At 33.6% G+C, this 18,987-nt stretch overlaps 2 protein-coding genes across 2 annotated transcripts in view; one reads left to right on the forward strand and one right to left on the reverse strand.

The window, feature by feature from the left end:
• The window catches only part of LOC119840019 (protein gooseberry-neuro), a 12,468-nt gene extending 7,137 nt beyond the window's left edge, over positions 1-5,331 (forward strand). Inside the window, exons 5-6 of the mRNA XM_038366508.1 lie at positions 3,601-3,797; positions 4,609-5,331. Of these exons, the coding sequence (XP_038222436.1) occupies positions 3,601-3,797; positions 4,609-5,331 (920 nt within the window). The remainder of the gene's footprint in view (positions 1-3,600; positions 3,798-4,608) is intronic.
• A 724-nt stretch (positions 5,332-6,055) lies between these two features.
• Positions 6,056-10,435, reverse strand: LOC119840171 (putative uncharacterized protein DDB_G0286901). Its single transcript, XM_038366684.1, has 2 exons — positions 10,330-10,435; positions 6,056-9,424 (listed from the first exon to the last, which is right to left on the reverse strand). The coding sequence occupies exons 1-2, from the start codon at positions 10,354-10,356 to the stop codon at positions 6,056-6,058; spliced, it is 3,396 nt and encodes a 1,131-aa protein (XP_038222612.1). The 5' UTR covers positions 10,357-10,435.
• Positions 10,436-18,987: the final 8,552 nt, after the last annotated feature.

Raw genomic sequence — 18,987 nt, forward strand, 5'->3', positions numbered from 1 at the left:
TGTCTAGATTTCTCATTTGTTGAATACACAATCGAATATCGTTGAATTAATGTCGAAAATAGTACTATTGGGTATAAATACTAGTCATCATCATCAAAATTGCAAATTTTCATAAAACTAGGTATACCTAGTTTTATGAAAATAAGTAGTATAAGTTTAAACAAATGATTTTATAATATATTAAAATAACAGTTTCTAATATTTCTGAAATCAAAAAAGAAAACGAAAGCTTTTAGCAAACACATTGTTAACCATAATCGTTTTAGACCCAGGATTTTTATATTCCAAACTATAAGGCATTAAAAACGAAGTTCGCCACACAAAAAGGCAACCCTACCGCCGCATTGTGCAACTTCCCTTCAAAATAGCAAAAGCAACCTGTCAAAGGCTCTCACGTCGAAAAAAATCAATTTCCGCACACAACGTAAATCGTACCGTCATTGTCGCCGAGAAATATTGGCTTGTTATTGTCGGCGTGTGTAGTGTGTCAGGCCGACACTGACCGACAAAGTGCGGCGAGCTCGCCTGCAGCGCGTCTCGATAGTGCTGAAACGGCAACAATCCACATGTTTTGCCGATTGTACCATTGTTGCATTATGCACTTACAATTATTGCGACTTTGACTCTCGCCGGTACCTGTTACGGTATTCCCTTTGCTCCACTTTTTGTAAAGCACTTCGCAACTCACTATTCAATTAATAGAAAGCGCAAACATGTTCGTTTACTAATTGCATTTTGTACGATTTATCAATACTGATATATTTACATTGAAAATAATTTCACCAGAGGGTTTCATAATCTGTGGTCATGGTCATAATTGTCAAACAATAAAACCACTGCAACTGTTTATACATATAATTATTTGAAACATATTTGATATCAGACGAAGGGAAGATACAAACAGTAAACATATTCGCCATATTAAAACAGAGCGTAAACGGAACTTATATTTACATTGTAACAAATGACAATACTTGCAAATGGCGTCACGCTCCCCGCTACACTTTCACATCGCATCAGAAGAATAGAAAAAGATGAGAGCGATAAAACATCACATTTGTTTAATAACAACACCCATTAGAATGAGATAATGTGGTTGACGATGATAGAACCTCCACGGTGCCCACACATACGTTTTTGTATAATGATTAGAAAAAATATCTTGGAATGTTTAAAGTGATTAATTATTGTGGTTAAAAAATGTGTCATTAACTTTCAAACCCTGTCATTTAAAAAAAGGATAGGTAGGTTAAGAAATTTAGCACATACAAATACATATAAATAACCCAGTGACGCAAAAAACTGTTACAATATATGACAAATTTATCAATATTCTAAACCATCTCTTAATTTCAGACTATTCACATTCAAAGTAAATTAATACCTCAATTCGAAACATAAACAAGATCAATTTTGTAGACGGTATTAAAATCCTGGAACATGACAAAAGGATACCAGGGCCAAATGAGCGTACGCCCCCATAACCGACGTGCTAATCCGGCCATCTGTTAAAATCGAAACAAACTGCTGAAACAAAGGCCGGCCGACGATTTTAATGAGCCCAGATTATGAAGGTGTTAAACCGCCGTCGCTGCGCTTTCAACTTCCAAATTATGACTTTTGAACGAAGTCGGCTTTACGGGGTCACATTTCGGCAATCGGCAAAGCTAATCTCGCCCTCTCACACCTCCTACATCACCATAAGCCTCTCGCATTTTTCAGACATAAAACTTTTTACCACCAGAAAACAACAAACTTGAACTCTAAATTTAAGCGATGAGGATTAAATTTACGAAGGCATGAATCGTAAGTTATTCAGCCTCATACTTTATAATCTGAGTCGAAATTAAAAAGACTAAATAATTCTGTCCCGCAGTCGCAAGGGAATTTGAGTAATGTGCGTTGTTTTATTTCAATGCGTTATTTTAGCTAGCCACAATTGTTTGTAATTTCAAGAAGGTGTTGTTCTTGCTAGATTATTTTATTAAAACACATTTCCTGTTCTAATGCTGCAGCAGATAGTTCTTGAAGATAATATTAAAAATAATTAATTAATTAGTCACGTCATAAACATATTATATAAAATCATTTTCACGAGAGATCATGAAAATGATTTTATATAATATGTTTATGACGTGACTAATATGTATATGATGTCCCCGTTCACGTGAATTCATGAATTAGCACAACCGCAAGCCAAAAAGTGCAACACGCATTAAAATTTGCGTTGTCGTTTTATGTCATAAATCCAGATCGCGACACCAAAATATTGAATGGTGCCAAAATGTCACCGTGAGGCAAAGAGGCCGACAAAGATGCCGCCACGCTGGGTGTTCCTTACAACATTGGGCCCTTATTTTTTCATTTCATTCAATTTTGACTTCTTTCAAAGGGCTATTAATATAAGCCGCATTTTTGAAATCGGTTTTGAGGGCAAAGCCGCATATTGTTGAATCTGTTTTTTAATCTGTTTCCGTAGGATACCGCTACCGATTTATAAATGAGCCGGCAGGGCCGGCAAGCCTCGACGGTTTTTGATTTAGGCGAATTAAAACATGATGTGGGTTTGTGTAAAAAACACGATGTTAATAAATAACGCGTGTTTCAAAAAACAGATGAAGACAAATCGCTACGAGACATATCAAATAAATTATAACCCTACATTAAGATGACAGTTTATTGATCTCTACTGTAGTGCAGATTTATAGCCCATTTATTTTTTTTGTCGTCCTTCGTTTTGTGAGATAGTACATTAATAAAGCCTATGCGCTAGTACTTCGATCGACACACATTGAAACAAGTTTGCAATTGCTTCAACCACACACTTAATAATCATGGTTTACAAACTTTTTAACCCTACATATCATACTCAAAGAATGTTTTATGAACCATTACCTTCCTGCATAATGTTACCAACTACATTATTTTCCAAAAATAGTATCGTCCATGTTTTCCTCAAATTTATTAAGGTTGGGAAACTATTAGACTAGAAAAGAAACACAGATCCTTATTCACTTTATTTACAAAACCAACAGATTTAAGCCGCCACGTGACCGTAAGACCTAATCGATTAAAACTATAGACTAGTACATGTATCGAAACCATTGAATGCTCGTGTATTAGCCTTAGAACATAAAGGGTAATTAGGTTCACTATTTGAAAACAAAAATCTTAATGTAGCATAATACGCAAGCCTCGAACGAACTTCTAAAGAGCTTAAAGTTTTGTTATATAGTAATGCACATATTCAAGGTATTCTGTTTATGCGAGGCTTCTCATTAACTTAGCTAATCTAATAAGAGTCGTGCATGTTTTAACATATAACTATTCATAGAATTTTTCTATTATATGCGATAAGATAAGACAATGATCACAATATAGCCTAGCAGTTAATGAGCTATATACATATTATATAGTACTCATAATATGACATATTTAAAAAAATGAATAAGCCAGGTACATAGCTTTATAGAAAAAATCATACTATAATAAATGACGTCGATTTTGGTTTAAAAATTACATAACAATAGACAGCGTAACAACAGGAATATGCATGTTTTGCATATACTTTAAAAAATGTTGCTTATTACAATATTACAGGCCGAGGATCAGATTCGTCAGACATTGAGTCAGAACCGGGTCTGACTTTAAAGCGAAAACAGCGGCGATCAAGAACGACATTTACTGGGGAACAACTCGACGCATTGGAGAGAGCATTCCACAGAACGCAATACCCAGATGTGTATACTAGAGAAGAATTAGCATTACAAACAGGACTGACCGAAGCAAGAATACAGGTATATAATTTACGTTTGTAATAGATTTTTTATCATTCACTAGCTGTGCCCCGCGGTTTCACCCGCGTAAGTCCGTATCCCGTAGGAATATCGGAATAAAAAGTTGCCTATATGTTATTCCAGTTATCCAGCTGTCTACGTACCAAATTTCATTGCAATTGGTTCAGTAGTTTTTACGTGAAAGAGTAACAAACATCCATACATCCATACTTACAAACTTTCGCATTTATAATATTAATAGGATTTGTCAAAGAATATGATGTGAATTATGTGAATATTATAAATTGAAATTGCAAGAAATAAGTCTTCAATTTATTATCTTAAGGACTACGCGTCTGATAAGCAAAATGTTATTGCAAAGTAAATGAATGTGAATAATTAAATTTTCAAACATTAAATTATCTAAACTTAAAACAGTCGTGAAAGTCAGCAAAACATAATCCACATCACGTATTCCAATTCTGCACAGCTAAAAAATAAAATTAAAATACATCGTTAATTTTATTGCTCCCGAAACGTGATCACACAGTGAATAAGCTAATATGGAAAATGTAAAAATGCAGAGAAAAACTTACTGTGATAATTATGCAAGATGAGCAAAAGTTGCGCATTGATTTGGTACCGGTCTAAAAAAATTAAATATTTACTTACATAAAAGTTTACATAACAAATTATTCTTAGTTTACAAATCCATGCCATTCATAAAATTTAATTTAATCATAATATACTCCGATATCTTTTCTTTTTATAAACTAACTAGACTCTGCTGTAAAAATCAAAATTGTGTCATGCATCAATGTTTTATTTGCAGGTATGGTTCTCCAACCGACGTGCAAGGTTGAGAAAGCATACGGGTTCTAATGCAGCACCTTCTTTGTCATCTTACTCATCGTTGCCAATGCCTCAGATTCCATGTCCATATCCAGCAGGAGACATACCACCATTATCACAACACCACCCCCAACATCCAGATGCTTGGCACCATCAAAAATACACCAATTACAACCAACTAATGGCTCAATCACAGCATTTAAACCAAGCTTTCCAAACAGCTAACTTCCCAAGTTCATCTGGTGCTACATTTAGCCATTTAGTAAGTGCTGGGTCTGGGGCATCCCACAGTCAATTATTAGAAGCAACCGCATCAAGAAATGATTATGCAAGATATCCAAACAGTGATATTTACAATAAGCCCATAAATTACATGCCCAAGGAATCTGAAGCTAGCGATAAAGTTAGTGGTGAAGAGGTTATAGAACCAAGAGATGAAGCTTATGTCAAAACTGCGAGCGATTATAAGGAATTATCTAGCAATGAATATCCCAAAATTCCTACAGACTACTCAAAAATACCAGTTGAGCCATCACCTTCTAATTGGAGTCCATCCCATAACTCGCTCAATATGGGGCTTACTGGAATTCCAAGTGATTACAAGTATATGAACGACCCATATGCATTTTCTAATGTACCAGATCCTTTAAGCCAACATAATTATCCGAATCCACCAAATGCTGCTAACAAATATTGGATTTGACATTTCATACAACTTAGTTTATATAGATCGCAAAATAAGTAGACAAGCTTTCTACGACAGTACCTAATATAAAATAGAATTATTATGAATTAGTATAAGCCTATCTATTTAGTAAAATAAATGTAAATATATAAATTATGTATCGTATAATAAATTATAATACAACTTTGCACTTTAGGTTAATTATTTGAAGTATTACCTCTGTTATGCATTCCTTTTAATACCTATTTTAATACCAAAAGTTAGTAGAATAATATTAGAAGTCATTAGCAAATAAAGTTACTTATGTATTACCACCCATTTGTTTAATTGAAACACACCTGTATTAAATTTTTGCATAACGTATTTGCAAAACTTTAAGCTTAGAAAGGATAAAACCTATGATGGGTTGGTGGTGAATGATGATGCTGAAAAGGTTTGAAAATTTGGTAAATCGTGAATGAGTAAATGTTATAAATTTGCTAAATATTTTCATAATACAAAACCGATTAAGGAGATGAATAAAAGGAACTTTAAATTTAAAAGGCATTTATTTAAATTATACTAAAGAACTTTTTTCATGATAATGTACATTTAAATGCATTTTGGATACAAACTACATAAATATGAAATTCTGCTATATCTCTACACAAAATGAATTATATATTAAATAAGTCCCTATTTACAACAGCTTTTTTTACTAATTATTTTTATAACGTATAATGTGTTATAGTGTCCTACTAAATTACTGGGTGACGATGTCAACCACTGTTGCGCCAGGCTCATTAGCAAGAGTAAAGCTTTCCAAAATGTCTGCTGGAGTATTTGCTACAGATTCCGTGATTCCTACTTCATGTATAGTATAATCTTGTTGTGTAGTACTTGGTTCATTTTGAACGTCCAATGTAGTTAATATGTCTTTTTCAGTAACAACGTTGTCAACAACTGTCTGGGATTCAATGGTTACAATTTCAGTAGCTTCATTTGGGATTGTTGCACTTTGTTCTGTTGCACTCGTTACATCGATGTTACTTGGGCTACTTCCAGATCCTATATTGGATTTATCAGTGTTCTCCTGTACTTGAGTATTCTGTCCTTCACCCGTTTGAGTTGTATTTATATTGACTTGTACATTACCAGCTGGCTTTTCTGTAACAACTCCTGCCAAACCTAAAGTTTCTGTCGTAATGCCAGATGATGATGATAGATCAATGTCGGTCGTTGGAAGATTGTTAGAGGGTGACTGGTTGCTGTTACCAATTTGATCTACAGAATTCACATCAGCTGGAACTAAGTTGGTTGCTGAACTTTCATTTGTATTTATATTAACTGCTTCGGAATTACCCAAATTACTCTCAGTAGCGGAGCCAACAGGCACTAAACTTGATGCTTCAATTTCATTCGGTACAGTATTTGAGGGACTTGGATTTAAAATCACATCTGATGTTGTTGATTCAGGGGCTACTACGTCAGGTAGTAGATTACCTGGGTTGGATGTTACCAAATTATTTTCAGGTAAGCTGTTGTCAGTTGTAGCACTTTCAGTTACGATTGCAGCTTGTTCATTGTTAGACAATGGTACATTATTTGCATCTACTACGGTGTTGTCTCCTGAAGCCGGAAGCACGTTTACAGCAGAGTTTGATCCAGAACCTGCCAAGTTATCATTAATACCTAATGAGCTGCTTGAAGCTCCATTGTCACTAGTAGAAATCAAAGAAGAATCAGTAACTGTATCTGTATTTGCACTCTCAGAATTGCTTGATACAGGCTTAGCACTTGCTGATGACACTGGAGATTGTACTTCGTTGTTGTTTACACTGCTCGGATAAGGCACTTGATTAGGAGACCCACTATTATTTATAACATTTGCGTCGGTGTTAACAGATTGATCATTTTGCGAATTAATTGAACTTCCGGATACAGCATCGTTAGGATTTGCCGGCAAAACTGGAGATTGTGCTTCGTTGTTGTTCACACCGCTTTCCCCGGTGCTGACAGGTGCATCATTTTGAGAACTAATGGAGCTCCCGGATAAAGCATCGTTAGGACTTGCCGGTGAAACTGGAGATTGTGATTCGTAGTTGTTCACACCACTTGGCTCAGAGACTTGATTTACAGAAGCACCATTATTTACCTCACTTGCTCCAGTGCTATCAGATACGTCATTTTGTGGAATAGTAGAACCTCCAGAAGTAGCATCATTAGCATTTACGGAAGGCACAGGAGATTGTACTTCATTATTGTTCACAGCGCTTGGGTCAGAAACTTGATTTGGAGATACGCCATTATTAATGAAATTTTCTCCATCATTTTGTGAACTAATGGAAGTTTCGGGTACAACAACGTTAGGATTTGCTGGTGAAGTTGGAGATTGTGCTTCGTTGTTGTTCACACCGCTCCCTACCGGGCTAACAGATACATCGTTTTGTGAATTAATGGAACTTCCAGACGTAGCATCGTTAGGATTTGCCGAAGAAACTGGAGATTGTGCTTCGTTGTTGTTCACACCGCTCCCTCCCGTGCTAACAGATACATCGTTTTGTGAATTAATGGAACTTCCAGACGTAGCATCGTTAGAATTTGCCGAAGAAACTGGAGGTTGTGCTTCATTGTTGTTCACACCGCTTTCTCCAGTGCTAACAGACACAACATTTTGTGAATTAATGGTGCTTCCAGATGTGGCATCGTTAGGATTTGCTGAAGAAACTGGAGATTGTGCTTCGTTGTTGTTCACACCATTTGGCTTAGAAGCTTGATCAGGAGATCCACCATTATTTATGCCGTTTGCTCCGGTACTATCAAATACGTCATTTTGTGAATTAATAGAACTTCCGGATGCAACATCGTTAGCATTTACAGAAGGTACTGAAGATGGTGCTTTATTGTTATTTACAGCGCTTGGGTCAGGGACTTGATTTGGAGAACCACCATTGTTTACACCGTTTTCCCCAGTGCTAACATAAATGTCATTTTGTGAATTAATAGAACTTCCAGATATAGCATCGTTAGGATTCGCTGATGATATTGGAGATTGTGCTTCGTTGTTGTTTACAGCGCTTGGCTTAGGTACTTGATCTGTAGACACACCACTGTTAATAATATTTGGTTCGGTGCTAACAGATCCATTATTTTGTGAATTATTACCAGAAAACCAGTTTGGTATAATATTTGCCATAAACTGTGATATTGTTTGTAAGAAACTTTTCTTTTCATCAAGTGTTTGCTGCGCAGTAGCGGCCCAAGGTAAGCTTACATTCTTCAAGACAATGGTCTTATTATCTATCTCTTCAATCTCTCTTTCAAGATCATTTCGTAAGTTTTGTAATGTAATAGGATTAAGACGACTCAAAACTTGTTTGCGTATTGCTTCAATTGCCACGGTGTCGTTTTGCAATTTGTTTTGGATTAGCTTTGTTATAGCCTGACGACGTTCACTTCTTGTACTATTAGGTTGAAGACCCAATTCTTCTTGAATATACTTAGCTAACGCTGCTTGTTTCTCGGCGTTTGTACTAGCCAATGTTAAGCCGTATTTCATGTAAATATGACTTCTCCACAGATCTTCCATTTCAACAGAATTTTCCTCTTCAGTTTCAAGGAAATCATCTTCTTTCTTTTCATATGCTTCTTTTTTTAGGTCAATTATTACTTTATCCTGTTTTTTCTTTTCTTGTTTGATCCGTTTTTCTTCTTCCTTCCTTTGCCGTTCCTCTTGCTTTTGCTTTTCCTTTTCTAGTCGTTCTTGTTGCTTCCTTTCCTCTTTTTGCTTTCTTTCTTGCTCTTTTCTTTCTTCTTCTGCACGCTTTTCTTCAAGTTTATTCTTTCGTTCTGCTTCTTTACGACGACGTTCTTCTTCTCTTCGCTTTTCCTTTTCTTGCTGTTCTTCTAACTTCTTTCTCAACTTTTCTTCTTTTTCACGACGCTTTTCTTCCCTTTCTCTCAATTTCTTCTCCAATGAATCATCATCTTCATCGCTGTCGTCACTATTTCTGGCACGATCTGCAGAAGAATCAGACTCTTCAGAATCTGATCTCTTATGTCTTATTAATAAACTGTTAGAGTCATCTGAATCGTAGGGCAAATATTTTGCACTTACAAGGCAAACGCCAACCTGAAAAGCAATATAAAGAAATTTTAAACATAAATAAGAAATATCAACACCACTATAACATTAACACGAGAGAACATTATCGTGCACATCTTTATTTCAATCACTGTCATGAAAATAAACAATCAAATTATTGATTACAGAATGTTTTTGTTTTCAATAAAATTCAAGAAATATTATTATTTTCTTTTTATTATACAAAATATTTCGATATAGTTCCATGTTGGTTCATAATAAGAGCATGACCCTTTCGACAAAGTTCTATTATTGAAGATTTATTATAAAGGATCATGCAAAACAAAATCGGAAATGCAATAACAATTTTTAAATAATTATAATTGGGTAGATATGTATAAGGTGTAGGGACATTATTATATTGAAAATGGATTTAAAAATGCATTGATTGTATGTTGTGCGTTGTTATCTATATAAAGTAATATGAACTCCCACCATTTTTTTAAACTTCAATCTATTTAAAATAATGTCACGCTTAAATAATTAATCATTTACTTTACACCCTTCAAAATTTCTTACTTTACACCCTTTTATTCAATACAATAATTGTACAAATGCAAAAAAAAAACGAGTTAATATAAAAAAATTGCAGAAAACGTACGTAAACCCTTTAAAGTTCTTAAAATATAATAAAAAATTCTTACGATTTGCATACAAAAAACATGTACATATTTTTTTTTTTGTTTATAGGAGAAAAAGCAACCTTGCAATTAGTAGTTGTCGCGAGAAAGTAAATAAACTATTTAAAATAGGGATGTAGTAACGGTTTACATTTTATTATATAATCAAAAATACACGTTACATATTGTGATATTAAAGTAGATATACGGATCCTACAATAGCGCGTTGTAAACTACTAACAAAATAATAAACAAATATAAAAGTGTACTTACAATAAGGAGTAGCAGCGTTATCTTCATTGTAACATCAACTTGTTTCGTATATAAAATAATTCGTTCGCACTCAAACTAAAACATGTGTTTCATTTAGCTCGTTCGTTTCTATATGTGCCGAAATCTTTCTAACATTCCTTTTATACTGCGCCACTAATTATTAGAGATAAGGCAGATAATGACTCCCGAAGAGATAACTAGCAAGACAAACAGAATGTTTTCGCAGTCTGACTCATGACAATAATGTAATGCATGAAAGCATAGTACGATATAGCGGACGGATGTTTGCATTCGTAGTCAAATACAAGAACGGAAACGTGGCTTATAAAAACATAATCGATGTAAACAGCAAACAGCTTAACTGAAGAAATGTGAAAACAATTAAGACAAAATTTTAATTGGTAGGTATCATCTAAATACAGCTATATTAATAATAAGAGTCTGCCTGTCCCTTTAAGATAACGCTGAATTGAAGAATCGAAGCTTGAATTGTCTAAATATTACTGAATTCAAATAGATAAATATTTTTAAATACAACTGACAAGTACCTAATCTTTTACAAAATATTAAGCGGTTCAATCTTTAATATCCAACATGTCTTTTAGAAACCTTAGATAGATTTCAAAATTTTCAACAATATTTGCACGCACTTATATTTATTATCCAAAATGGGGAACTAAAACTTGAATAAACAAACAATTAAATATCATAAAACCCTATTACTTCAAAATATATTTTTATATTATTTCTATTCCGCAGCTCATGTATATAATGTATACATTATTTAATACATACTTTCACAAGAAAAATCATATGATACTTCATATATCAGAGGATTTTTTGTAGCTAACATTATTATAGACCAAAAGTATAGAAATGTTTGTATATCTATCGTTATATTATTTGTGACATAGGTACTATCAACAAATTATTTAATATGGTGTCTAAGTAAAGCAATATTGCATTCAAATAAAAACAACGAAAACGACACATTGGTTACCTAAACCACCCATATTAAACAATAAACGCAGGATTAAAAACGATACTTACGTTTTTTTAAAACAAAATATTTCCATAATCCTATTGTCATTAGTTAATTCCTCTACATATTTACATTTCTGCGTTTAAATTTTCCTTACTTTACTTAAAAAGATGTGTTTATGCATTGGAATGGAAATTCTTACTATGGAAACAATACATTATTTTATCATATTGTATGGATATGCTCCAATAACTCGAATATTTGTAATAAAAGCAATATCCGATTCTTAATTATCAGATTTCCTATGGCTGTAAAAGTAGGGGAAATTAAATTCAATATCTAATAAAGTTTTAAGTAATTATACGAGAATATTCCATGTTTATAACAGCGATACTGAAATATATCAATACTATACCTACTGAGTAGATAGTATGGCTGGACGAGAGGTCAAGCTCCGCCACGGTACAGTGAAGGACACGGGTTTGATACCCATCTCATAATCGATTTTTTATATTCTTAAAAAAAACAATAAATCGATTTTGTTTATATGGATTATAAAACACCACAAAACAATTACGGCCACTCGTAACAGCAGTATGAGTACAAGTAGTAAAATGTGGTCTAAATTTCTTAACAATTTTAATGTACTATATATTAATATTTTAAATAATACTAGCTGTTCGCCCCGGTTTCGCGGATGGTACATACTATAGCTTATGACACTAAGTGTAATTATAGCTTTTTACTGGTGTAGGAATTTTTGAAATCGGTCCAGCCGTTCACGCGTGATGGGGTGACCAAGGAAAATAGTGATTCATTTATATAGAAAGATCAACCTAGGCCCCATTAGCCCTGGACTTCTACTTGCATGGATAAATTTACACATTCTGGTGCAGGATTATGATATTAAAATATATAACTTATATAACTATGTCTCCAACTATTTGTACCTAATTTCATCCAGGTCGGTTCAGTGATTTACATGTGAAAAAGAGACGATAGAGTTCCTTTTACCAACCATATGTTTATTAAAAACACGTATACTAAAAACCAAGCTTCCGCAGTTCAAAAACAAGGTCGGTTAAAAAAAATATTAAGTCACCGATGGCTTAAAATTATCGCCAAGATTAACATTGTGTGCATTCCTGCTTATTGTCTCTTAAGTACTTACCAAGAATTAAAGCATTACAGCATAAATACCGCATTATCAGTATTGGCTAATGACTCTGTTTTTACCATTTTAAAATTGGTTATACTGGAGACCCTTTAGCCCTGGTCTATATAGATGAATAAATATACCGTCCAAAAGAATTATTGTGCTAAGAAAGTGACACTATCTTAATAAGAACAAACAAACATGTTACCCAACCTTAACAATCAAATAATGACGTGATATGTCTCGTGTAATTCTAATAACGGAGTTTTAATATTTACATTTTAATGTGTTTACGTCTCCATCCATTATTCTAGAAAAGATAATAATATCAGACGTGTTTTAAAAATATAATAGTCCTTCTATACAACATGTAAATATCTTATAATATAAAGCGAAAAGGAGACTGACGACTGATCTATCAACGCTCAGATTTGACCGATTGAGCTGAAATTTGGCATGCAGGTAGCCACTATAACGTAGGCATCTAATAAAGTGTGTTGATAAATTCTACCGCGCCGGGGATGAAATTTTGTACCATAAACACTTATTTTGACCATGCGAACGAAGCTGCGGGCAGTAGCTAGCTATTAAGATAAATATTTATAAAATATATGCCGGTATTCGCCTTCTATATTACTTTTTTCTGATTTTTTCAAGAAATATACAATGCCAAGAAAAACAAACATTCTACAATAATAAATAAAGTAAAAAAAGCACGCTGTAATGAAAACCTAAAGATTAACCGAATTTTCTCAATTGCTCTCATACAGATTATTCGAAAGAAAGTTATATAATCCTGGCGACCCTTATAAGGATTATAAAATAAACTCATCAAATTGTTGTACTGGCACCGATCCTTGATAAATGTACAAAGTTTGAATTAAATCTGTCTCTTTAAAGTGGGTTAAAAAATCAAGTCTAAAAGATTCGGATAGATACAATCATACGGGTGAAGCTAACAAAAGAGTGGTAAAAAAACGTAAAAAATAAATTTCTGTTCGTAGGCTCCTTCTAACACCAAGTCGGTGAATTTATTCAATCTCTACTTCAGACCTTCTACCTACCCTCTGTCTTAAGTTATTACGTAATTACAAGATCTTATAGGAACCGTTAAAATATTTAAAAAAGAAGATTGACTTGTCCATCTCATGAAAATACAATGCATCTAGCCAGTCATACATTTTATGGTAGATAGTATAGTGCAACTGGCAAATGAAATTTTCTAAAAACAATAGAAAAATACGTGCGTAGTTCAGCGATAAAAGATGTTATAAATGATCATTACACCAATGCATGCAATGTCTGCTTTAATCAAGGGATTATGCGCGATTGTCGTTAAAACACACAGTACCCTGCGGCAGTCAGTTTGTTTACCTCTTATGCAGATCATATGACTTGATAATTTTCATGAATCCTCAATGAATTCAAATATCTCTCATAGAGAAGAAATATCGGGTCGTTAACAGTGTTCTTAGGAACTGCTTGTGGCGCGGCAGGTTAAATCTGAATACGTACATTTAATTAAGTTTTTAATTACCCTCTCTGAGCGTCCGCTCTTTAATACTTACCTATTATTAAAACATTTTACTGTATATTTTATCTATTTATTAAGTGTAATATATCATTATTAATGAACACTGAACAAGTATCTCATTGAATGACAATATAATATATCTAATAATATCTAATATGAGTAAATTATTGAGATAATAATTACATAAAGCGTGAGTAATCGTGTGTAAAGTGATAAGAACCATTGATCAAAAACAATGACCGGTTGTTTGTAATATTGTAATTTTGGTCTCAAGTACGGTTCGACCCAATTTCATTATTTGATGTTGGTATTGGATCTCTCATCTCTGATGATCTCTCTCATACTAATTTAAGCATAATACTCGTTAATAATTTTGAACATTTACCAAAATATAACCAGTTATAGAATGAACGAAACTAAACTAAACGGCTACAACAATTTTCATGAATATTGTATGTGAGTTTCGGGGGCAATAAATTGATTTAGCAAAAATTCATACGAAAAAAATCATCGAGCAAAACTGAGTGAACCAGGTACTATGAAATCAAGTGAGGGAAGTCAGAGAAGAATCGCACAGCTCGTGATAAAATACAATTACTGCATGAGTATTACTGAAGGGTAGCGTATTCGAGGAGTTCAATAGATTTGATATTAGATTAATTCAAGCGTCATCACTGCTCTGTTTTTAATCTGATCCGGATATTGTATGCCTCCATTAATTGGTAACATGCTATGTTTTATGCTAGTATTTATGAGTCCGATTGTATTATAACTATTCTACGTATGTATAACCTATATTATAACTATTCTTCATGTGGTTATTAATCATATTGTATTGCTTTTTATATAGATTATATTAAATGTTATCATAAACTTTATTTCTTTATTAACCAACGAAGGAGGCTCTTGTTACGAATGTGTTTTTTTTCGGTTCTGTATTCGATAACTTCGTGGATTTATAGCGATTGATATGATTATTTTTGTGTGTCCTTTAGTCCTATTGAAGAATGGAAAAGAATATTATTTTATTTTTATTCTAATTTTGAAATGTCATATTTCAAAATTAGATGAGAATAAAAGTGAAGTGTGATTTTCTTTCACGTAACTTTTACTATTGGATCATTTATTTATTTATGTATTTATTCTTTATCATTAACAATTTGTGTGTAAGATAAAAGAAAGCGAAAACTCTTAACACATAAAAGAAGATTTGTTCAAATGGCCCATATGTCACAACGCCATCTCTGCCCGGCGACATTCATTGTGAGGTTAATTTTTTAAGGCCCTAGCATGCATGTCTCAAAGGACGCTTTTATATTTTTTGATACGTCGCGGTTAGTAGAAGCTTAATTTTAAGTTTGTGGGGTCGACACCATTGTCTTGTTACCGTCTTGCAAAAAAGATTGCTAAGGGTTTTCGCGCTAGTAAATCTACAGAATATTTGAACACACATAATTTGTAGTAATCTGTAATCTTTGTTTGTATTGCTTATTAGCCTAAAATGGGAAATGAAAAAATTTACTTGATATATATACTAATAAACTTTTAAATAAATTTTTTATTTGCCTAAACTATTTCTGCCTATTTTATTTTTCGTATGTAATATGCATACGTATATTATTTTTCTAAAACAAAATTAGTCTTAAGATGAATAAGTCTCGTTAGCTGTTTATTTTAGCAAAAACCCTATTAAGAAACCTCTATTTAATTTTTGGAGACCAATAAAATGACACGATCATGACATTTTATTACATATTAAGGAATACGTTTTTTTTATCCCGCTAGCATGTATATTACATGGATAGCCAACACTAGTCTTCAAATAAATAAACAAGTTGTATTGTTATTGTATTCAATTTAAATAATCAAAAAAAATAATCAAAAATCAGATAAACACAGAAAAACTTACTAATTGATAACCATTGTTTTGTGGTCATCCATATTGAATAGCATTTGGTAACTCTTTTATTATAATATATAAACTATTTGTCTACATATTATATTAAAAGAGTAAATATTTACACCCATAAAAAGATATACGTCAATTATCGCATAATTTTCTTTTTCGCACATCTAAATATGATTATCTTTCTATGGTTAACTGCGAGTTACATGCGTCCTGCGAGATATTTATTGCTCAATAGATTTCTGTAGGCGCAATGGTTTTATTACATATATTTAGTGGGAGTCGGCCCCGCACGGGACGGTATCCCACCGCTACATAACTTCGGCTTGACAAAGTAGCATGCTACTGTGATTCGTTCGATGAGCATGGGATCCTTTGCCTCACTTTTCCCATTCCTTTATTACCGTCGTAAATGATTCCCTAATTCTTACCCCTTAAAAGCAGACAACCTATTTGCAGCGGCCCCACTACTGCAAATATTCATCATATACACTACTTTTCTGTTTATAACTCGATAATTCTTTGGGTTTTCATTCGGTTGACGTGATTTTTATTTATTTTATAAAAAAATTGTTATCTGGTCTTATTTTAGAATTTTGTGTAGCCTTTCCCCGGGATATCGCCCGCTGGTGACCTTTTTCATAGAAAATAATTATTTACTAGAATATTCATTCAGAAGTCAATGATCGAAACTATAACTTTATACTTTATTGTACAGAAATTACTGTTATTCTGGGAAATCCTAATGAAAATGAGTTGATATTCAAAGCAAATAAGCGCTGCGTAAACAAGATTACAAAACGTATTATTGTAATAGGCTATAATTAAATAATTTCAGTGTAAATAATATCATTACTGCATATATTATTAATTTTATAGGATTCTTTTACTTTATATATCAATATAAATAGCTTAGCTAGCTTTCCGTTAGTGGCTTTGGTTGCGAAGGCTGTGGAAATATTTTCTATGATAATACACAATAATCTATGTCCTTGTGGCCTCCCAACTATCTCCAGACACAAAAATAAATTCCCAAAATAGCTCGGTTACAACTCGAAAGAAATAAAAACAAGTAAACACACTTTCGCATTTATATATTACTGTTATAAATCGAGTAATATTAGTTATCGAATAATACTCTAAATAATATTTATTTATTATTTAACTGAAGTTGGATTTCTTAACAAAATACTAAATAGTAAATACCCAATTTAAGAAACGACTTTAAAATGAATGTGGATTTCAAAGGGGATATTTTTATTATTTTTAACAAGCGTACAGTTTCATTTGCGTGGTACCCGGCTAAAACAAAACCTATATGTTAATCTATCTAGACTATAAGCTATAGTTGTACCAAATACAGATCCCAATATAGGTTTTCGCGTGAAAGAATCATAAAGATCGATTCATTCCTCAAACTTTCGCGTTTATAATATTAGTAGAATTTCATAATTTGAAGAATATTTCGCCATACTTTTCAGTAGTACCTAAGTACTCGGACTGCTGGAAAACCCAAATCTGCTTCCACATCTGTGTGCATCGTTTTAGTAAATCTGGTAACGTTAGTACACATATCTAGCGAAATGTGTGAAGTACAAAAAATTTATCCTTGAGAGCATTAAAGGACAGTAATGGTCCGAATTTACTATAGCATATAGCGGCCCCCGGCTCTCCCACTCACTGAACGAAACAAAAACGAAACGTGTGGGGGTGTGGTACCTTCCCTTGTGCAAGCTGGCCAATTCATTCCGAAGCGTGCTGGACTCCCACATTCAGGTCCAACATGCCATTTAAAATACGATTCAAATAATATTCCTTGAATGAAAAGCTGCAAACGTTATATTTGCATTTGTACTTTGATTAATCATTGATTAAGATTTTTCGCTACTTTCATATTATCCTACTAATACGCTTAAAGGTAAACTAACGTAAACGCGAAAGTTTGTAAGTATGGATAGATAAATGTATGGATGTTTGTTACTCTTTCACGCGAAAACGAGCGAGCTTTTCGTTTCTGTATAAATATGGTACACAGATAGAATATAGTCTGTATTAGCATAAAGGCTACTTATTACCCGAGTACCACACGAGTGACGCCGCGTGTTACAACCAGTTAATTTATAACAATTTTGAAAAAGACGTGAAATATTATTTGTATTTTTTTTTTGTGAACCATGCAATATCGAAGGACCCCTTCATAAATAATCAACCTGACATTAAAGTCTTAAAGTATACCTTTCTAGATAAACTTCGTTATCTGTTGTGATTATTATTCGTTTCCATTGGGAAAACCGTTCGCCTATCTGTTTTCGTTGTTAACTTTAATCCTTTAATAAATAACGTGGTATATAAAAGATCGTACAGGTGAAATTATATCATTATTCAATTGAATTATTAACTGTGGTAACCAAGCGAACGATAGAAACAATAAAAAAAATGGCTTCCAAGATTATTTTAGGCCTTTGCCTTCTGGTAAGTGATTTTTAAAATTACAAGACTCATTTCACTCACTTATCCAAGTAATGATCAATCAACATTCATGTGCCAATTAGTAGTTAGAAAATAAACTTTATCGATCAACAATTATGTTTCAGATTGCAGTGGCAGCCGCAATTCCCGCGCAGCCAGCTGGTGGTTGGGCTGGAGCGGGTGTAGGCGCCTGGCCAGGTGCAGGTGCTGCCAACCCATGGATCCCTCCATGGCTATCCGCAGCCCCGTGGTACCCACAGTGGACCCCATGCGCCGCGATTGGTCCCTCCTGCTTGGATTGTAATACACGTCTCATCTGCACTAAGATTGGAGGCTTACAGCGAGCGTGTACTGACCCAACATTGCCGTATTGCAACCTCGGTGAATGTTCCGCTACGCCCACAGCTGAATGTGCCCCAGCGTCACCTATCCCTGTAGAAAATGCATAAAATTATGATTCTTGAGACTGCTATCATATTCAGTTATCGTCAGCTGATCAGTCATCGATGAGAAGAATGAATTATCGCAATGGTTTCGTCATAGTAAAATGATTAATGTACTTTTATAATATAATTTATTGCATATAATAAATAAAAATCATAAAGGCATCC

Source organism: Zerene cesonia, chromosome 5, assembly GCF_012273895.1.
Source record: "Zerene cesonia ecotype Mississippi chromosome 5, Zerene_cesonia_1.1, whole genome shotgun sequence".
NCBI lineage: Eukaryota > Metazoa > Arthropoda > Insecta > Lepidoptera > Pieridae > Zerene > Zerene cesonia.